At 44.9% G+C, this 22,587-nt stretch overlaps 2 protein-coding genes across 3 annotated transcripts; one reads left to right on the top strand and one right to left on the bottom strand.

Annotated features, from left to right (window-relative positions):
* Window positions 1–7,081: 7,081 nt before the first annotated feature.
* Window positions 7,082–11,810, top strand: LOC101765366 (pto-interacting protein 1). The gene is made up of 8 exons (XM_004960356.3): window positions 7,082–7,263; window positions 8,637–8,742; window positions 8,854–9,101; window positions 9,182–9,308; window positions 9,429–9,702; window positions 9,784–9,916; window positions 10,023–10,109; window positions 11,468–11,810. The coding sequence occupies exons 2-8, from the start codon at window positions 8,658–8,660 to the stop codon at window positions 11,597–11,599; spliced, it is 1,086 nt and encodes a 361-aa protein (XP_004960413.1). The 5' UTR covers window positions 7,082–7,263; window positions 8,637–8,657; the 3' UTR covers window positions 11,600–11,810.
* A 419-nt stretch (window positions 11,811–12,229) lies between these two features.
* Window positions 12,230–16,162, bottom strand: LOC101765773 (nuclear envelope-associated protein 2). 2 transcript variants are annotated; one of them, XM_004960358.3, is made up of 7 exons: window positions 15,807–16,162; window positions 15,255–15,417; window positions 14,526–14,987; window positions 14,343–14,450; window positions 13,270–13,737; window positions 13,053–13,154; window positions 12,230–12,753 (listed from the first exon to the last, which is right to left on the bottom strand). In XM_004960358.3, the coding sequence occupies exons 3-7, from the start codon at window positions 14,721–14,723 to the stop codon at window positions 12,583–12,585; spliced, it is 1,047 nt and encodes a 348-aa protein (XP_004960415.1). In that variant the 5' UTR covers window positions 14,724–14,987; window positions 15,255–15,417; window positions 15,807–16,162; the 3' UTR covers window positions 12,230–12,582. The 2 variants fall into 2 exon arrangements, with proteins under 2 accessions (XP_004960415.1, XP_004960414.1); XM_004960357.3 differs by lacking the exon at window positions 15,255–15,417.
* Window positions 16,163–22,587: the final 6,425 nt, after the last annotated feature.

Genomic DNA, 22,587 nt, shown 5'->3' on the forward strand with positions numbered 1-22,587 from the left:
GTGCAAGTGTTTGGTGTAGCTCCAACAGGTAGTGTTTATGTTTGGTGAAGCAGCAATGGCCGACTGTATGTGTTTGGTGAAGCTGCAACCTGCTTGTGCTAACTGAACATGCAGACTGAGTACCTTTCATGTGTAGGGTGACCTATGGACTGATATTGCTCACCTGCCTCTTATTGATATTAACAGGTGGTTGGTGAGCAGCTAGAAAGGATTTAATGCCATTAACAGGCGAGAATACTTGAAAGATCAGGGGTTAATTGCACCAACAACTCAACGAGTGCAAGTGCATGCTTTGTCAGCTGCGCGTGTCAGTCTCAGCTTATCTGGCTCCTGAATCTTCTCTTTCGGTTCAGCAGTCTGAATCTTGAATCATGTTCGGCCGGATTTATAAGCTGGCTGAAAAGCTGAAATGGTTGATTTGTTGTGAGAGAAAAATATTGTTCGGTGGCTATGTTTTGACTGTCACCCTCTGAACCTGTGTTGAAATTCTGTACCCTGTTAGTTCTGTCGACGTGTATCTGAAATTCTGGCAAACCATGGGGGATTACCTTAAATCTCTGCTGAAATCTCTAGGAATCTGTGACGATTGAGATTACCTTGGAGATGACAGCGCATGCTGATTTGCAGAAGATTTTCATCAAGGCTGCTCCTGCCCGTCCTAGCTGGCGGCGGCTGCCCGTTTTGGATATGACCCAAACCAACCTTGCTGAACTTTGTTTATCATGCCAATTGCCAAAGACGCAACCGGACCGGCTTTCAGGTTCGGCCACCCGGCACTGCACGCCGCATGTACAGCAAGCTGAAACTGCAGGTCAACCGACAGATGGTAAACAAAGGATTTGCAGTTCAATGTAACGAACCAAATGGGTGCCAAATGTAACGAAACAAATGCAAGTGTCAGGTTAATTATCTGCTGGTGATTCACCGAATGCCAAATGTAATTGCGTTTCTTTAACTCTTTTGCCTCACAAGCACTCCACGGAATTGACAGCGATGACAACTTTTTGGGCCGTGGACAAGGAAGTCTAGGATATCTATTATCTTAATACAACAGTGTTAAAAGAAGCCACCAAATTCGTCAAGAGGATTTCGAAATTCCTAGGTTAGTTAGAAAAAAGAGAATGATATATGCTGTTGGTTTTAGATGATCTAACTATCTATGTCAATCGAAAAAGAATCCACGTTCAAATATAATTATGTATTAATAGTTTGGACGTAATAATAGAACAAGCTTGGGATGGAACCAGAAAAATATTACTGCCTTTTTTGTACTAGGAGTCCTAATCTAATCTAATAGCTGTCATGTCTTTTTTTTTCCTTTGAACGTCACGTGCCTTCCTTTTGCGCTGGGCAGTCTTCAATGTAATGGCATGCATGCACCGTATAGACGGTAAAATACCAACTGCAAAAGCCGTTCTCACCGCCAAGCAAAACCGCTGCTGGTTGATGCTGGCCAACGCATCACTCACTAACCAGTGAAGGGCCTCAACGAGCAGGCCGGGAGCTCGCCACCGATCTTCAGTGCTCAACGATCAGGCATGCATGCGGGCTGCAGGGCATTAGCGAGCAAGACAACTACATACAGTCCTTGCAGGCTTGCAATGGCGCCTAGACTAGTGACTATAAACAATATGTGAGCCATAGACATCGTAGGATGCCATATTTTAATGCATGTGAGAAGCCACAACTTTTACGTACTTCCGTCCAAATTGTAGATCATTTTGATATTTTTAGATTCATAGGTTTGACTACATGTATATAGACATGGTTTATATTTAGGTGCTAACAAAAGCTATAAATCTAAAAATACCAAAACAATATATAATTTGGTACGGAGGAAGTACCATAGAATTCAAATGCATATGTATGGGTTGCAGTAACATATAGACCACGAGTATCAACTAAGCTTTATACAACAATGATACAGAAAGAGTAAAGTAAAGGGATGGATTTAAAGATGCTTCGAATTCCAAGCTCCTTCTACGCATTAGACCTATTCTTGCCCCTTCAGTTTCAAAGTTGCCACGTCAATTTCCAATTCTATCTACACATCGTGTCCAATCTATGGATGCGTGGCAACAAAAAGTATTAGGTGGAGGTCCATGCATAGCAAGATATGAGAACAATTCATCAATAATAACAAAACTTTAGGCCAGTTTGGTCGGGCTCCAAACGGCTCCGGCTTCACTTTCCATTGTGCGTGTACTGTTCACCGAAGATCCTTTTCTCCCTCCTCTCCCTTCCCCTCACAAAAACACAAGGAGCCAGTGGAGCTACAAATTGTAGCTCCACCGGCTCCGGCTCCTCTGACACCCACCCTGTCACCTACAGTAGTCGGAGCTAGCGAGAGCCTTTTACATCAGTTTGGAACAATTTAGCTGAGTGGGCTTATGAACTTCTCAACAACAGACTACTTAAAATCTTCTAACTCACTCATACCTTCTTAAAACCTAAGAATACCTTCTTAAAACCTAAGAATATATAATAATGTTACCATAACTACAGGTTACTATACTAAGATTGTACATGTTTATCACAATTTCTAGCAAAACTTAACTAAAGTTAATCAGTTCATCAAATTTTTTGCCACACTTTTAGCTTGTATAGGAGAATTTTTCCACACTTTTTTAATCACCGATACGTGCTGACCGAGCTGGTAGAAGAGGAATCTTGCCATGGTTTGTGGCTACAACCAAATACTCCTTCCGTATCAAAATATTTATTGCTATTGATTTTTATCACAACATTTGACCATTCATGTTATTCAAAAATTTATTGCAAATGCATAAAAAGATAAGTCATACTTAAAATACCTATGATGGTAAAGTAAGCCCCAAACAAAATAAATGATACTTACATAATTTTTTGAATAAGATGAATGGTCAAATGTTGTGATAAAAATCAATAGCGACAAATATTTGATATGGAGGTAGTAGCTGCTAACTTGGTAACACTCGACTAACCTTAGGGCATGGCGAGGTTTGATTTCAAACCAATCAGGCCCTAACTCTCTAGCAGAAACTCACATCACAAGACAAAAAATCTACATATTAGTTTTAATAAACACAAAAACTATGTTTTTGAATAAGACATTCCATTTTATTATAATTCCATGTTTCATGCTATAAATATGATTTTTAAAAAGATTATGTCTTTACAAGGCAATTTGGATAAAGCAACGATAGTGCAAAGCAACACAAAATTATTTAAATGATTTTTTCAAGTAAAAAAGAGTCCAAATGTTAGTATTAAAAAAAGCTAGCTAGCTGCGCTATTTGCGTGGGCCATCCTGTGGGTAACAAAGTAAAGTTTTGGAGAGGGACACTCTTGACAAAATCAACTGCAAAGGTTATTCAGTACACATTTGATGAGTGAGTAGTACAGCATAACAAGTCTACAGGATTGCATAACTTATGGGCCAACTTGGCCTAAACACCAATTGGCAGTACACCAAGTCAAAAGGCTACTACGTTTTATTTACATTTGACGGCCAAACAAAGAGCTAAAAATCCAAAAAACTACAACCGGCAAGCACGAATGGGGACGACTATTTTCAGAAGCTCGACAGCTCTAGAAAACAATGCTCTCCGCAAAAATCCGATCACCGAAATCGGCGCGTCTGCTCTCAACCAAACAGAATCCAGAGCGATTGCAAGAAAACATTCCCCCGTGGCTCGTTGTCATGGCCCCCAAGGAGGGAGTGATTAGCAAGAATGAAATCATGATCCGGGGAGCCTAAACCACATGCAGATCATCATTGGCTGCGACGCATAGGTAGTATGGCCAGCTCATGCATGACTACTCTACCATCCTCATCATTTGTGATGTGATTTCTCATATATACTAGCATATATCCCTGTTTCTTGGTGACACATACCATCCAGCAACCACTGGCCATTAGACGCGAGTGCCGTGCTCTTAAGCTCTTTCTTAATGCAATTTTTTTCAGTCTTCAGTCTCTTGATGCAATTTTTTAATTCACAGTAAGAAATTGTAGTCAAAAGGGGTGAAGTGGTGAAGAGATATGGCACAACTCCTCGGTTTGATGATATGAAGAAACCTGAATGCGCATGGTCATAACTCATAAGGAAATAGAATATAGATATGTCGGTTCAGTCTGATGGTACGAACACACATAGAAAACAGACAATTTTTTCAACACATTTTGAACTGGCATCGGCACAGATGTTTGCATCAGAAGCTCCCGGCGGCGGGATTCTCTGTTGCTGCTCGGGATTCACCAATGCTAATGATACTTAACTAATCAGCATTGGAGTAGCCTAAAAATAATGCTACTCAGGCCTTATTAGTTGTCTAACTTTGAAGATGCAAAATTACTGTACCAGCATTGTAGCACACTGTAGCGTTTCGTTTGTATTTGTGAATTATTGTCCAAATATTGACTAATTAGGCTCAAAAGATTCGTCTCGCAAAGTGCAACAAAACTGTGCCATTAGTTTTTAATTTCGTCTACATTTAGTACTTCATGCATGTACCGTAAGTTTGATGTGATGGGGAATCTTCTTTTTGCATAGTGTCAAAGTTGGGAGCTAGGGATAACTAAACATGGCCTGGTTTTGAAGAAAAAATGCTACTCTGCGAGAGCTTCTGGTTTGGTCTGTCAGTGCAGACCAAAAGTCAGGCATGCACAGTAGCAGCAGAGAGCAAGGACAGCTAGCAACTGTAGCATGTGAGACAGCTTGAGCAGAGCAGGCAAGCCGCCAGGCCGACCTGACCTGACCCACCTGGCGCCGCGTTTGGTCAGTCAACAGGGGCCAGGCCAGTCCGGCGGGCCACCGCCGCTCGCCGCCGGTGAGCTTACCTCCTCCGATGGGCAATGTCCAAGGGATCATCCTGCCACCTCATTAATGCCAGGTCTTTTCTTTTCGCTCCGTCGACCGTCCTGCTGAAACCCAATTATTTTGAGACATCGTGATCTTTCTTTTGTTTTCAATTTCAGACGAGCATATAGCACAGCACATTACTGACGAGGGGTTTGGGTATCACAAGCACACGCATCCAAATCCCTGACGAATGCTTGCTCATACGTTGGCATCAAAGGTCAAATGGAAATGGTCTGCGATGTAGTCAACGCTGCCCAAGGCTGTTACCGGGTGCGGCTTATTAATCAGACCGATTCAGCGACTAGATGATTGACCAAGTGCCGTTGTCAAGTTGTTTACATGGTATTTCCTCTCGCCACGGCAAAGGGTGTAGAGTTATTGTGTGACGTCTAGTGTAGCTACTTTTGTGATACCAGCAGCCTCACTTAAACGAGTTATAATTTGTTCAATCCTACTGTGATCTTTCTTTGCCTTGATTATTGAACCTTAATTACCCAATAACACCATCATATTCTTATCATCTCATATTCAGGTGCAGAAACTTAGATCTATTGAATTCTTTCAACATCATGCTCTTTTTACATTGCTTGAAAAAGCTTTGCTGGCTAAGAAAAGATAGCAATAGTTTGGCAAAGTTTATAGTATTGGTAAAGAGAGATGATGGGTACACATTAAGCTTGTTAAAGTTAGCCACAAGAGGGAGAGAAGGTCATTACACCGGGTGCAGGTTATTTACAAGATGTATCTCGTTTCGTTGTAATAAGGCTTTAACTAACAATTATTCTATTAGTTCACTTATGTGAAAGAAACTTATTATATAAGTAAGATTTTTAATAAGAACCTATTGTTACCAAATTTATACCAACAAATATATATTGTAAGCTAAAGGTTTGCCACAATGAAATAAAATTGTAAAACAACAAAGAGAGTAGTTAGTATGAGACCAGAAGATCACAACACATCCACATCTCATTTTTTTTTACCTTATTAGCCATTTTCTTAAAAGAAGAGGCAAGAGTGATTAGCCCCCTGTCACTCCAAGGAATGAGAAGTGAGGATCAGGATTTCAGCCCGAGCCACACTCTACCAGGAGGGCGATCAATTAGGGTACTGCCTAGTCCTCTCTTATTTGCTATTTTAGGAGCTATGGCTTGAAATTTCTCAAAGGAGTCAAAGGACCCAACTAGACAGACATTGCTCTTGCTAGCGCGAGAGCCGTCCAGGTTCATCCCTCCTCACCATCCTATATCTACCAGCATGGACCTCACATGTATCGTTCTTATCTTCTTCATCTTCTCGTCCATTCCATCCATTCGACGACACCCTGTCGGCACCTCCTTCCCCGCGCACCCACCGGACACCGCCCCATGACCTCTGACCCGCTGATGCGGTGCCCTTTCTCCCCCTCCCCCTCTCCTTTCTATCCATCCTCCGCCCTCGCCGCCAGCTATTCCCACTGCCCGTGCCCCGCGCGGTGACCTTGCCGCCGACCACACCGCCCACAGATCGTTTGGCCGCCTCCATGCTACTCTTGTGATCTACTCCGGCATCTTTCACATGCTGCTCCCACCGCCCGTGCCCTGCGACGACCTCGTCGCCAACCATTCCGCCCATCGACCACCCCCGCCGCCTCCACGTTGCCATTGCGATCTACTATGGCGTCCTCCACCCCCGCTGCACTATGGGCCACCGGTCGTCCTACACCACACCGACCGGCGGCGCCCTCGCTACCCAGCAACCTGCAACCACTATCGATCCATTGTCGCTCCAGGTTCTCCCTCTAAATTCAGCGGGCACAGATCAACCCAGCAATCCTCAACTCTGAAAACCCTAACCCCTCTCTTCTTCTCCTTCTCTGGTAGCGAGTGGTGGAGTGTAAAGATGCATGAGAAGAGAGCTCATGAGTTATGCTTAAATCTAACTTTCCTCTTTTTCCCAAATTCGAGTGGATTATATTTTGAGTTTTTGTGCTAAAGATCATTGCTGGGAGATAAAGCTGAAAAATTGAATCTTTCGTATTCGATTTGACGAGTTGAAAGAGGGACGTGGTCAACTGAAAGTTCTTGCTGCGTGAGATGAAAGCTTCGGGATTAGAAAATTGGAAAAGGCACATGGGGAGTTTGGCTTTTGCCGTTTCTCACACACGCATTCTGACGAGACGACCACACCAGACACCACACGGACACGGAGGACAGTAGACCAGTTGCAGCAGTATATAACCTCACCGCTGGTGACCGGCACAGCCTACAGCTCCGCCCGTCGCAAGGAGAGTACTAGCTGCCTTCCTACTCGCTTCCCTTCCCGTCCTCCTCCGCGTACCTCCGCTGCCTCCCCTCGTCCTCGTGCCGCCGCCGCCTCCTCCTCCTCCTCCGGCATCGTCTTCCACCGTTCGCCGCCATCGCCGCCGGGACACGCAAAGGTGCGATTTTTGACTACGGATTCAGCGCCCCTGCTCCTGAAAGGCGCCACCGCTGCTCTGATCTGTGGTTTCATGCGGTTGTGGTTGCTTGTGATATCTACTTTGGGGGCGGTTTCTCTGCCGGTTACTTTTGTGGGGGCGGAATTGGGCTGCTGGGCTGCGGTTCTTGGCGGCCTGGAGCGCCGAATCTGGAGCCTGGAGGGGGTCGGGCTCCGCAGCTCGTCGCCAGCCGGTCAATCTGCAATTCGTTCTAGTTAGTTTGATTAGGTTGTTCTGGTGACCCCTTGCTAAATTCGTAGCGCGTGGAGCTTGGGGAAAGGCCGTTGTGTGCTCTAGTCTTGTTTACACCTTTGTTCCCCTTTCTTCCGTTTGCTCGAGGGGAACATCCTTCTGCGTCGGTTTCCTAATCGGTTCTCGCGAGCAATTTCTTGATTGCAGGTCGCCGCGGAGTAGCGTTAGTCTCATCAGGGATTAGAAAATGGCACCTTTTATTGCAAGTGCGTGCGTGCCATGCTGACATGGAGTCGTTAGTTCATCCGTGGAGCAGTGCGGTGTGACATTTGGAGATTTATCGCTGAATCCATAGCGCGGAGAGATGATGCTTCAATGCTAAAGCAATTGCAAGTTTGGCAGTGCCAAGTAAGAGCTGGAGTGAACACGGTGTAGCTAGTCTTTTGGATTGGCCCTGTTCCATGAGCTGGCGTGTGTGGCAACTGCATGGTTCGTGAGCTGTGGGCACGAGGGAAAAAAGGTGACCTCTTGGGGCTGGCACCATGGAGGAGCAGCAGTGCACCAAACGGGTGGTGATAAATTTTAATGCAGCTATTATTGAGATGAAATCCATAGGCCAAGTGACCAATGCAGTTTCAGTAACATCAAGAATTTCCTCTTGTTTTTGGAAAGAAGCATATTTGCAAGTATGCGTCCTGTGTTGCAATGGCCTAACTGCTGATTGGTGGATGGTTCATCTAACAGATTTCCAACCAAAGTGCATAATTGGGTCTGGAGCTAAAGTGGTACGAAATCTGTAGAATATTAAGAACTGTCAAGGTTGTCATGCAGAATGAGCTGTTCTTTGATCAGCTTATGAGCAAGTGGCGATTGTTAGTAGTTAGTACCTTCCTTACAGATATATTTTAATCTGCCGCAGCAGTTGGGAAACAACAAAGAACACAGGAATACCTCCATGTTTTTCTTTGCATAGATTGTTTGTGACATGTGGGTCAATTTGGTTACTTTGCACCTATGCTAGTCTGGCATTGAGTGGACACTTCTCGCGTTTCCTATTTGTTCTTCCTCTTTTTCGCCCCTCCGTGAGCCAGTGTTCACTCATCTTACTGCTTCTAATAATCAGTGCTTGGTTCCACTTCCAGATCTTGTTTTTTGGATAGAATATGTCGTGCTTTGGATGCTGTGGTGATGAAGATACACAAGGAGTGCCAGACTCCAGGAATCAGTACCCAGGACACCATCCAGCAAGTAAGAGCACTGAACCTTTTATTAGTCCCATGCACAGAACCAGTTCTTATACCATGTATTTAACTTTTGGTGATTGATTATAAATTTTAATAAACTCCAACTGACCTGCAGGGAATGATGCATACCGCCCTGCTGATCAACCTCCCAAGGGTCCTCAGCCTGTGAAAATGCAACCAATTGCAGTCCCTACCATTCCTGTGGATGAGATTAAGGAGGTGACCAAGGGTTATGGTGATGAAGCTTTGATTGGTGAGGGCTCCTTTGGAAGAGTATATTTTGGTGTTCTAAGAAATGGTAGGAGTGCGGCAGTCAAAAAGTTGGATTCTAATAAGCAGCCAGACCAAGAATTCTTGGCACAGGTCCGTATCTCCTTGTTTACGAACAGGCATCTATTTTTCTTTTTTGTGCACGTTGTAGTCATTCTGAAATGCATCTGCAGGTATCCATGGTGTCAAGGCTGAAGCACGAAAATGTAGTTGAGTTGCTTGGTTACTGCGCTGATGGGACCCTACGTGTTCTTGCTTATGAGTTTGCTACTATGGGCTCTCTTCATGATATGCTTCATGGTACTGTTTTGTGCAACCTTTTTTTAATCTTTTGGGAGATTTTTGAAATCTCATGATCTAAGATTTTTCTGAAAAGGAAAATTTTCCATGCTTAAAAAATGTGGAATATGCCTCTTACAGGAAGAAAAGGTGTTAAAGGAGCTCAACCTGGTCCTGTTTTATCATGGGCACAACGTGTGAAAATAGCTGTTGGGGCAGCAAAGGGCCTTGAGTATCTTCATGAGAAAGCACAGCCCCATATCATACACCGAGACATTAAGTCCAGTAATGTTCTTCTTTTTGATGATGATGTAGCTAAGATAGCTGACTTTGATTTGTCAAACCAAGCTCCTGACATGGCAGCTCGGCTTCACTCTACTAGGGTTCTTGGAACATTCGGATATCATGCTCCTGAGTATGTTCCAATTTCCTTTTCAATTGTTCTATAGATCTTTTAATTAATTTACCCTAATGTTGCTTGAAATTTTTGTGTCAGGTATGCAATGACTGGACAACTCAGCTCTAAGAGTGATGTGTATAGTTTTGGAGTTGTTCTTCTCGAGCTGTTGACTGGAAGGAAACCTGTCGACCATACTTTGCCAAGGGGACAGCAGAGCCTTGTGACCTGGGTAAGTTTCATCTACATGCTCTTTGTGCTTATAAGATAATTGGACCTGTAGTGCTTACCAATGTAGTGTTGGTGGATCAAATTTCTGATTTGTTCAATTCTGGCAGGCTACCCCAAGACTTAGTGAAGACAAGGTTAGACAATGTGTTGACTCAAGACTTGGAGGTGACTATCCTCCTAAAGCTGTTGCAAAGGTACTATGAACAACCTTTCTTCTGAAGTATGCCTAACTAAAGTTGGTTGTCTCAACTATTTGGAAAAATTGGGTTTGCGACACTGAAAGATCCATGTTTTAGAAATTTAACAGCGAACTGATGTGGTACGCTTTAATACCATTGAAAGATTCCACCGTTAAGAAATATACCATTCCGTGACATTTTTCATCAATCCCACGTCATCTCCGTTATTTCCTGTTCATCTTCTCCATCTCTGGCGCAAGCGCTGCGCCCAGGTTGTTGGCGGCAGCCCGCAGGCCGCCGTGCCCCAACCTACTCAACCCATGGCCAGACCTTACATCAGCTCCACCTTGCCCCATAGCTGCACAACAGTTTGGCTTGGCCGCAGGCCGCCACTCTGCCCGCGCATCAACCCACTTCTTCGCCCCCAGCTCGGCTCGGCCACTGCGCCCAAGCTAGCTTCCAGCCATGGCTGCCCCAGCTTGGCTACGCCAAAGTCCGCTGTGAGCCAACTGTGTCCTGTCACACCTCTCCCCGTCAGGCTCAAGTACATTATGGCACCTGCAGAGGAGCTGAATGGATTCGTGTTCCATTGAGGATGAAGCCGATTTAGAGCTGGGCACTGAGGATTTGCAGCTCGCTGCCTGCTACTGCTGTAGTACATGCCATGGCAAGGGAATTAGATCCTGCAGTGGCAGCACCCAGACCCAGCACGCATCAGCAAGGGCCCTTCACTGCCTGACCAATGGAAGCAGCAACGGCCCTTCACTTCCTGACCAATGAAAGCAGCAAGCACATGTGGCTCGCCGGCTCCTCTGGTTTGGTTGGAGGGGGAGCAGCTCCTCCGTTCACTGGTTGGAGAGAGAAGAAAGGTTGAGAGCCAAACGGCAGAAGGAAGAGAAATCGTGAAGAAACGGCAGTATGGATGGAAAATGTGACGGAGTGGTAAAATTCTAAACAGCGACATCTTTTGATGGTATTAAAGTGTACCGGAACGATTCGATGATTAATTTCTAAAACATGAATCTTTCGGTGTCACAAACCCAATTTTCCCAACTATTTTGACAAAGTGCTGAAGAAAGTTGGTTACTGAAGAACAAAGTGACGGTTGTAGAAGAAGATGAGTAAACAGTTTTTGTTGCCAACTTATCTTCAAGTATTGTTAAAATGCCTAATTCTGGTATTGTGGTCATAGAATTTGATCAGCTACTGTAAACAACATTGTTCTTGAAGCATGTTTGTATTCAGCTAGTTTATTATGATATAAGCTTTGATCCTTTCCTGCTTGTGCCTATCAAGTGTTTGTTATTGGGTTCAGATATCCTTTGTTGATCCATCTAAGGTTTAACCTTGTTGTTCTCCTGTCTTTGAAACAGTTTGCAGCTGTTGCCGCATTGTGTGTTCAATACGAAGCAGACTTCCGGCCGAACATGAGCATCGTGGTCAAGGCGCTCCAACCCCTGCTGAATGCGCGGGCGGCTAACCCTGGAGAAAATGCCGGATCATAAGCTTCACTTCACTCCCCCTTCTTGTATGATAGATAAGTAAGATATATGAGTCGACAATGTCGTTCTTGCGAACGTTTGCCTGGCAGCATGTAACATTTGTGATTATTCTTCCCCCGAGTTGTAAACATCAAGATTCTTGTACCCCCACAATATTTGATTCTTTCTATCGGTTGCAAGATGACCTGTTTATTGGTGGCACGCATCGTATATATCTAACTGGAGTATGTTCCTTGCTACAACAATGTAGTGCAGCTTCAGCTATGCTATGTGCTTCACTTTAGATAGGTGACACGTGACACTACGGTTGCATTTGGGTATATCAACTGCAATCGTAATGAAACGAGTAGATCCAGTTTTGAACTTTTGATACTGGTTTTCAGTCATCTTTACCTTCATTTAGGTTGCTCTTGTAGAAAAATGGTTTACCCAAAATTTATCCCCTTTTCATTGCGCTGCTAATTAGGTAACAATGCATCTCCTTTCTTTTTTTGCAAATTTTCAAGGACCAGTGCTTTCAGCACTTGAGCCTCAGAACTTGCAATAAACTTTCAAGGACCAGTGCGTTCAGCACTTGAGCCTCAGAAGCAGGTATTTGCCATGTAGATACCGCAGATTTTAAGTACAGGAGAATAACATTAAAACCGCAGCGACAACTGCGGTAGGTACTCTGAAATTATTATATGTAGATCCATGACTACATGACTGCTCGTGAGCTTACACGAACTAGCTGTCAGTACAAGACAGAAACTGAACTGCAGAGTACAGACTACAACTATTACAGTCTACAGGACTAGGGTTTGGATGTCGGCAAGTTTCGGTTTGGACATCTGATCATGCAGTATGCATGCCCAACTGCCTAAAGTCTACAAACTAATGGAACCGCTACATCGACAGCTTCTTAAACTACAAACTATGAGCTAGCTGCTCACCTACCACTGGAATCTCTAACTTCTTTATACATGATTTAGTTCAGGATGCCATTTTCATCGTTTTGCAAGGATCACCAGGGCTAACATCGACATGGAGGCGATGAACTTGAAGCCCTGGCTCTCCCAGAAATTCTCCTTGATGTCACGGCAGGGACCGTTGGGCTGCTTCATGGCCACCACCTGGTCCATGAGCTCCTTGAGTGCCTTGTCCCTTTTCTCCCCCATCTGCAGAATAGGATGTGTAAACAATCAGATCATTGACCTGAATATTTTCCATGCACAATTATGGCCAACTGCCGTAGCAGGGATTGTTGATTCACATGGTATGATTTGTTAATTCAAACTGCCAGAGATCATGTTGGATGGTCGGTAGTAAGGCACACATTGAAAATCTGAAGTCCACATGCCAATTCAAGTAGCATAAATGAACTGATAGGCATGAAGGCTAGAAGAACAAGAAAAATAAACTATAAAGTCGTGTTTGATGTGCTAACAAGCAACAATAATGTATTATATGGTCATACCCTCTTGAGTTTTCGCATCTGAGACTGTGATTCTTGTAGACAAAATTCAAGCTTCAGAACCCTCTTCTTCAGTTCCTGATCAGTTCTCCGGTGCTTTTCCAACTATTCATCAAACAAGAAATCTCATGTAAATATACATCAATTCAGCACTGTGGGGAAATAGTCATTTCTAGCCAAATTCTGGAGGTCTTTTGTGGATGAAAGGTATAGAGCGTACCTGTGATTCCAACTCCTTGGTCTTGTTCGTCCAATGAGCAGATAATATCCTGATTTCCTCTCTCAACCTCGCAATCTCTGTATCCTTAGCATTCAAAAGGTTGTTGAGATTCTGAACATTCCTTGGTGAAACATCAGATAAGATCTTTAGAAGCTCATTATCTTTGTCAGACTTGGAGCCAGCTTTAGCAACTGCATCCATGATGTCAGTTTCAATCCGTATAACTTCATCTTTGAGTTGCATCTGTGAGAGCTCCCTTGCTTGCAGATCCTTCTGGAGAAGATCAAGCTGCTCACCTAGTTTGTTCACTCGAAGTTCGTGCTCTTTCAGCGAGCAGTCCTTCTCATTCAGCTCTTTCAGCAATGACAAGCACTGCAACTGAGCTGACTTGGCTGATGCAGCACTTGCTTCTGCTGTAGCCCGGGTAAATGACAGCTGTGTTCTAAGATCATCCAACTCGTGGAGGTACTGCATACAATGAGAAACAGTTATTGCGAAAGTGTATCTAGCTTGCCCGTTCAAAAGAGATATTTGGTTATGAGAAAATCATAAGCCACAACCATACAAATTAAAAATGCAATAGGAACATAGGCGTGAAGACATTGGATGACTAGATATTTGATATAAAACTGTGGAGCAACCTTCCTCACTGACAATAGCAGCCCATAGTCAGAGCAGGAAGTTAGTAGTATGTCAAGAGGAAGGACCATTCACTCCCATTGATTCGTGATTTTTTTTCTTAAAGAAAAGGAGCCTGGACCAGATATTCAGAGTAAATCAAGCTAAATTTATTTCCTGATCAAAAGTTTGAGGGCCAAAGAAACCAAATAAATGCAATTTCACAAGCAAACAGATTGACACCAAATTGTTGACCCTGCATTATAAACAGCATTTCTCAGCTCTAGACAATATACCTGAACTTATCGTACGGAGATTCAGAGTAAACAACAAAACACAAGACGAGACAGATGACTTGATGAAAAGTTTATGACCATGTCTCCATATTTGGATGTGAAGGCTCTAGTTCAAATATTTGTGTCAAACTCAAATGGAGAATCGGAAGAGATCTTTACCTGTTCTGTGCTACTTGTCGATGAACGTAGTTCCTCATCCTTCTCCTGTAAGCATTTCTGCAGCTTGCTTACTTCCTCTTCCATGCTCCTTGCCTTTGTCTCTGCAACCTGTCAAGATTTTTCCCTGGTCAGCGCAAACTCCACATGCAAACATGAGGTACTAATTACAAATTACAAACTAACCTTCCTAGTTTGGGATTCCCTCACAAACAGCTGCTCCTGGGAAGCAAGTTTATTTCTCACATCCTTGAGCTCTGCTGCCAACGAGACAACGTTCCTCCTAAAGCTCAACTTCTTTTCTGTAAGATCCTTCAACAACGGATCCAAATCCGATGATGATGAAACTGATGATGATGGTACCACCTTCTCCGAGACGGACATAGCCAAGCCCCAGAAGAGCACTGTTTCTCTCCCAGTCACAATTGGCAAGAAGACTATAAGAGTAATCGCACGATTCAAAGCTCCTTGAACTTGAAGCACTGTATTATTCTCTCCGAGGACCAGCACAGCAGCTCACAGAAAGCATCCCATGGGCAAGACAAGAAGGGAGCTGAGCTTTCTTAGACCAAACCAAACACCTCTGATAGCCTCACAAGTAATAGCGCTCTTTCACACTGGTCAGTACAAGACAACCAGTAGCTTTCACTGCAGAAAACAATAATACTATCTGAGAGGAGAAAAAAATGATAACAAGCACCCGTTTTCTTTGGATCAAGGCCACGAGTTCATGTGGAGCCAGACATTTCTCTTTGCAATACAATGACAGAAGTGTAGCTTTCAGTACTCCAAGAAATCGTATTGGCAAAGAGGGAAACCAAAGCAAAGCAAACAGATATTATACATACTGCAAGTGACTTGTTCTTGTCATCTATTAGACTTGAAATAAAGGAATCAAATTAAGCATCTGCATACTTAGTCAACTTGCGGGCACCACGCAGCAAAATTAGGAGCAGCATGTTTTTGGTGCTTGGAGTCAACGTGACTCACAGTAAATAGGCTTGACAGAACCAGAGGACTAAACAAATGGCCCTTTTTTGTACAGTTGAGGACCAAGCAAAGGCATCTTCCTCGGTGCCTGCAAATAGATGAGGACAAAAGCGTCTGACCCGTCAGGCAATTTCAAACCAGTTCAAATTTCCCGAAGAATCCGACAGAACCTTCTACTGGAGCTAGATGCAACCGAAAATACTCGAGTCTTTCGAGCACCAGAGGCGTACAAAAACTCTCCTTTTTTTTAGGATTGTATAAAAATTTCGAATTTTTTAAAACAGGGGAACGCACCCAACCATGAGAACGTTGCGGATGCGGAATGGATCATCAGAGAGCAGCCGCTATCTCCGCTCAAAACGTCCCGAGCTCCCCATCCCAGGAAAACAAACAGGGGAAAAATGCAGCGAAGCGACAAGCACGGCCGCGGGTGAACAACTCGACATGAACAAAGAGGGAGGCGGAAGAACCACGCACCATGGAAGCGAAACCACTCAGCTCGATTCCGGCGAAGAAAGCGCTATTCCGCCCGCCCAGACCACGGGCCAAGAACCACCACCACAAATCAAACGCCGGTCCGGTCCTCTACTCCTTTTCCGCTCTCAGATGTCTCCTCCTCCCGCCTCCATGGCCAGCACCAGAGGCGGCGCACCCGCTCTGACGACCGAAGACAGGGGAGGAGTATATTTCCCCGCTGATTCCTCCGGGTTTTGGGGATAAACCTCCTTCCTTTTTCCGGCTGATGAATCCTGGCGGTGCGCGGGCGGGAGGGGAGAGAAGAGACAAGAGAGAGACGGCGAGAGAAACCGGGGGGCAAGGAAATGAAAACGAGGAAATAAATGGTTGGGTTGGGGACGATGGAGATGATGAGCTGGGATCCAGGTTTCAAATCGACGTGCGGGGCCCGCGGGCAGCGCGCGGCAAACTCCAAATTTTTCGTCGGGGCGTGCGCCACGTGCTGACCTGGATCCTCTGTGTCACGGCGCTGCAGCACACGTCCCCGCGTGCCCCCTGCCAGGTGTCCGTGCGCGAGGTGGGCCCCATGAGGTCAGAATACATGATCGTATATCTACTGTATTCTGTACTCGTAGGCGCGTTCGTTTTATTTGCGGTCCAAGATTCCGGCGTTGGATGGGATTATCATTGATGTAGTTGTAACTAAAATTGTTGGGATAGTTTATTGTACTTCTAAGCTTCTGAGATTTTTCTCCGTTTTATATTTTTTTTAAAAAAGAGGGCAAAGGATTTGGAGTATAATTCGGTGCACCGTTTCGCAAAAAAAAAAAAGAAGAAGCTAGGATTATATCATCGTGTTACAGATTAGCTGGTTGACAATGGAACACCATGCCATGTGCGGCTTAAGCCAGCCTCCTGCTCGTAATTGGTCGTGTCACAACGAAGACTAGAACTAGAATACATTAAGGATAAGGACACACACACTCTGGTACTGATTCAACATGTATACGCTACTATATTTCTGGTGGCAGCAAATCAGCACAGGAAACCGCGGCGGCGCATCGCGTGTTCAAATTAAACTTGCAGCACGTACCAGCTGCTTGCACCCAAATAAAACAACGCTTAATCACGCGTTGCTCTACCGCATTCTGCGTGTACGATACGTGTACGGTGTACCGAGCTGTTCGCTTTCTCACGTGAGGCTTGCATTTGCAACCAATGCAACGACGTCAGCTGTTACCTTGCATCAATCTTGGATGCATTAAGACCACCTCCAACGACGACAACTCATAAGCATGCCACATTTTTTACCATGCGGAAAGAAGGAAAGAAGAGCTATCTCTTATTCTAAAAATAGGCTCATACACGTGTCCCTAAATCTTATGGAGCTAACGTGTGGAGCTACATATGCATAAGAGCTAGTGCTTGACTCTAATTGTTGGGGAACATATCTCTGACACTATAGCTGTGTTTGGTTTCCACCTCCTAAAATTTTAGTGACTAAAAAGTTTTAGTCCTATTTTAGTCAACCTCCTAAAGGTTGTTTGGTTCAAGTGACAATAAAATGTTGTAACAAAAGGACCATGCTGCTCTCCCACTAGTTGCCCCTCCCTTCTTCTTCCTGGTGCCGCTCCCTCCTACTTTCTCTGGGCCGCGTCTCCCTCCGCCGCTCCCTCCTCCTCTCTCCGGGGCGGCGCCTCCCTCTGCCACTCCTCATTGCAGCTACGTCACCCGCCCTCCACCTCAGCCTCACCGTAGGACCGTGACGCCCATCCGCATCCGCCTCCCCCTGCAGCCGCGCACCCCCTCTTCGATGTTGCGGGCGAGGCCCCCTCCGCCCGCGCAGGCCCCCCACACCCGCTCCACGGGTAGACACGCCACCCATTCGCCTCCGCCCTCCGTCACCCACAGGATTGAAGCGCCGCCACGCCTCCAGACGCACTGGCTGTGGGATGTGCATGGCCCTGCCCGAATCGAGGCGCAGCTGCACCAGGTCGCCACGCCAAGAACGCCAAGAATCGGGGACAAGGACCTGGTGGAGCAGATCCGGCGGAGGAGGGCGCGACTGCTGGCGCGGATGAGGATCTCCACCGCCCGAAGCCTGCACAGTCCCGCCCCCCCCGGCGGATCTGGTGCTGGTGCTGGTGGGTCTGGTGTTCCTTGGCGCACGGCCCTGGGCGGCGGCGAGCGGCGGGAGCGGGACGGAAGTGCGGTGGGAGGGACGCCGGCGGCGGGGCCGGGCAAGAGGGACACCGACGGCGGACGGAATGGTGGCGAGGGGCCGGGCGGGAGGGAGCCGAGAGGGAGAGAGGGGGCAATAAAGGAGGGGTAGTGGGAGTCCAGATCTGGTTTTATGAGGTTTTAGGAAGGGTGAGGGGACTAAAATTTTTGAGCCTCCTAAAACTCTTTAGTCACTTTTTAGGAGGAGCGTTTGGCTCTTTAGTCCTATTTTAGGGGGTGTTTACTTCCACCTTGCTAAACTTTAGATGCTAAAGTTTAGCAACTTTTAGCTGCTAAACTGCCAAACACCCTTGCTAAAACTTGCTAAAGTTGAGTTGCTAAAGTTTAGCACTTTAGCAAGTTTTTGGTTGCTAAAACTTGCTAAAAGGTGGGCTGGACAACATATACCCCTCATTTATTGCTTGTCTCCCCCCTCCTGCGCACCTTTAATAAGGGTAGATAGGTCCTTTTACAACTCATTAAATGCCTTTTAGCAAGAGTATCCAAACAGCTTTTGCTAAAGTTTAGCAACTAAAGTTTAGCAACTTTTAGCAACTAAAGTTTAGCAAGTGGAAGTAAACACCCCCTTAGTCACCTTCTAGGAGCTAAAATTTTAGGAGGCTGGAAACAAACACCCCCTATGTCTTATAAGCGTATAAGCTATCACTTAATTCTAACCATTGGAGGAGGCCTAAGCGTATAGATGGGCTTGAAATGGCGAAGTGCAATGCAGCCTACTATCTATCTTTGCAGCCACGTCAGTGGTGCTGGTGGTAGTTGTAGTTGATCCCACCCGTGACGACCCATCGCCCCTCTCCGACTCTCCGTATTCATTGTGGTCACGGGTGGTCCGTCAGTGCAAGCTGGGAAGCATGGATTCGTAGTGCCGTAGTGGACTAGTGGAGTGTACTCGGTACTCCGTATACGTATACGGTATACAGTACTAGCTAGTAGTAGACTCGTTGATACATACGCAGTGTACCTCGATCGACCATGAGTCCATGACCAAGTCAAAGCGCATCTCAAGGTGTCTCCGATCTCACTGCTGCTACTGAATACTACTACTCCATTAGGCTGCGATTGGTTTCAGCTTCTATTCAGGCTCCGCTAGTGCAAAAAGAATGACTTAGCCTAGAAACACATTTGAGATCCGTTTATGTCTATGCAGGCTTGCACAAGTTGTCGGTGGCTCATGTGAACGTTTTGTGTCACTGCCTCCTCACGCCATTGGCGCCGCCTCGCCGGCGGCGAGGACCCACACGGCCGCCGACACCCCCGCGCGACGGAGGAGCTCGCCCGCACAGCCGGCGGCGGAGGGCCTACACGGTTGGTGGCTCCCCGTGCGGCGGGGGGCATGCACGGCCGGTGGCGCCCCCTAGCACCGGAGGGGGCTCGACCGCGCGGCTGGCGGCAGCCCACAGGGTAGAGCTCGTCTGCTTGGCCAGCGGTGGCCCCGCACAGAGGACCTCGCTGGATCTCGCTCACACGACCGGCCACACAGCAGATCTTGCCCACCAGCTGGACGGCAGGAGGAAGAGTCGGAGGTGAAGGTGCGGTCGGAGGTGAGAAGGAGGGTGTGGCCGGAGGTGGTGGAGAAGAGAGACATAAATAAAATGGTAACTTCACCTATGGCATGTACGAGGCGACCTTAACAAATTATACAGCCAACCAATCATAATCTCTATGCTAGCCATGATTAAGCTGATCAAGCAATCAAACACAAGCAGATTGCACTACATTATACAGGCTTAGGCTAGCCTGGCCCCAGATTCTAGCCATGCCATGATAAGCCAGGCAACCAATCATAGACTTAGTCTCCGGTCAGCCCACCACGGCCCAAGCCAAGTGACATCAACTCAAGAAAACCCAATAGTCTCAGCCTCCCACAAATCCGTTGCTACACCCTTCCCACACCATTTGTGGCCAGTTCTCCAGTGACCATTGCTTGTGGTATCTAGTGTTAGAGTAGTAGCTTGACGTTTGTGGTGTTTTGAGTGTTTGTTTGAATTGTTTGCGTTTAGGTTGTTATTTTTTTTCTTTATTATATTGTCCAATCTAATTTTTCATCTTCTTTCCTGGTTCGTTAACAAAAATTTTCCAACGACGCTGCTGGAGGAGAAGGACAAGAAAGATGACATCAGGGCCTACAGCCAATTGAGAAGAGGCGCTTATTACAGGCCGTGTTTAGTTGGGGAATTTGGGAGGTGCCAAATTACTGTTACAGCACTGTAGCACACTGTAGCGTTTCGTTTGTATTTGTGAATTATTGTCCAAATATTGACTAATTAGGCTCAAAAGATTCGTCTCGCAAAGTACAACAAAACTGTGCAATTAGTTTTTAATTTCATCTACATTTAGTACTCCATGCATGTACCGCAAGTTTGATGTGATGGGGAATCTTCTTTTTGCATAGTGTCAAAGTTGGGAGTTGGGAGTAACTAAACATGGCCACAGTTACAGCCAGCCGGGAATCGTCTCCCTTGCGTTAGTTGCCAATTCTAACCACCAAACTACTCGCCCCGGCACACGTACCAAGACTTTTTCTATCGTTAACAGGAGTACTAACTACTATCAAGCTTCTTCTTAAGCTTGTAAAATGATGTATTATGATGTGTCCACTACACGATTTTCATGATTCTCCGAGTGTATTCTGTGAATGGCTGACGGTTATCGGTACTCATTATACTTTTTTTCAAGTAGCCAAGGCTTTTTTTCTACCCTAATAGCGACGAACCCCAAGTGTTATTTATCAATTAGGAAAGGCAAACTTTTTTCTATGAAAAATGCTGGTTATAAAACTATCACTAAACATAGGTTCGTAAGAACAAGGCACGATGCATTGGTTCACATGAACAAGTATCATCAATCATCGAGTTATGTAGCTTTCTTAAAATTTCGAATAGGAACATATGTAGTTAAATTTTATCTTGAATTTATTCCTGAATATATATGTAAGGAACTATAGTGCTCCTTAAATTTTTCTCAGTGGTGGGTTTGGCTAGGGATGATGAGAATGGACAAGAAATTAGAGGCATGGCTACTTGCTTGAGTCGGTGAAAATGGGAGTTTCATTGGAATAACAGCGAGAGTTTTGTGGGCCAATTCCCACCAATCTCTTAATGGGAGAGGAGCGTTAAACCGGTAATTGCATGTTAAAGTGCATTTTATGTGTAACGCTTTTTTGAATATTTTAAGTCAAAGTTTATGGAACTAAAATTAATCAATTTACCATTTATAAATCCACACATGAAACTGAGGATACACTCTCTATCTTAATTTCTATCACAAAAGGCGAACAAAATGGGCTAGGACTGAAAATCCAATTCCCATATTAAGGGTGCGTTTGGCAGAGCTTCCAGAGCTGATTTTCTGCTAAATCCAGCATGAGCTCTGCCAAATGGTTTTTTTAGAGATAAGTGATTTTCTGCTAATTCTATGAAGTGATTCTCTGAAATGAACTAAGAGGCTGGGGGTTGAAAAAAAATAGCTTCTCCTGATTCTGGGAACTGATTCTCCATCCTGATTTTAAGAGTTTATGCTAGAGAATCAAAGAGAATCACTTTCAGTCACAGAATCACTTCTCTCAAAGAATTAGCTCCCATAGAGAATCAGAATCAGACGGAGCTCTATCAAACAGACCCTAATTCTCCCCTTCAACTCTCACGTCAAAGTTTTGTGGGGCGACTCCCACCGATATCTAACAAGGGACAAGGCTGGTAATTGAATTAAAATTGTGTTTGAAGTGGAAGATGGATAATTAGAGATGGATGACTGGATTTTATTCAATGTTTAGAAAGTAACGAGAGATGGATGACTGGATTTTAATTCAATGTTTAGAAAAGTAACATATTTGTTGTGATCAATCTTTTCACGGGCCATGTATGGTCCCTTGTTTTCCTAGCCCATGCTTACGTAGCTCAATAGTATCATCTGGTTTTGTGATCATTACCTTGTAAAATATCACAATATTACTCCCACTATTTGTTTTTAGCAGACGTATTACATTTTGAGAGTTCTTAGAAGTATACTTTGACCACCGATTTCTCTTACAATATATCATTATATAGTTGTGGTGAAATCAATTTGTATTAAAAGGCATTTGAAATATGGATCTATTATACAATTTTATACACCAACACATGCATATACTTTGATTAATTGTTGATCAACATTTATGAAGTTTGACTTATTAAAATTCTAACACACCTATTACAATACAAACAGAGGGAATAGTTTTTTTAATGGCTGCGATTAGTCTTATCTTGCTAATTGATACAATTTTATTTTTATAGCTAAAGTTTAAAAGGTTTGGCTAACACCAATTTTAAATAACTTGGGAAAATCAACATAAAATGGCTCCTGAAAACTGAGCCAGCTAATAATAAAAAGAAAAAAAATGTGCACTCTAGACGCACACAGAAGCAAATTTTCTTTTTTTGTGTTTGAAAATTTCCTAATTTCCCATATGGGGAGGTGCGGAAAACCTCTCTCTGCTCGCTCGTTGAGCCGTTTGGTCCGCGTCTCCGCCCACCAGAGAAACCCTAATCCTCCTCCCCCCTCCCTCCAGCTGTGGGGACCGGAA

This window comes from Setaria italica, chromosome III (genome assembly GCF_000263155.2).
Source record: "Setaria italica strain Yugu1 chromosome III, Setaria_italica_v2.0, whole genome shotgun sequence".
Taxonomy (NCBI): Eukaryota; Viridiplantae; Streptophyta; class Magnoliopsida; order Poales; family Poaceae; genus Setaria; species Setaria italica.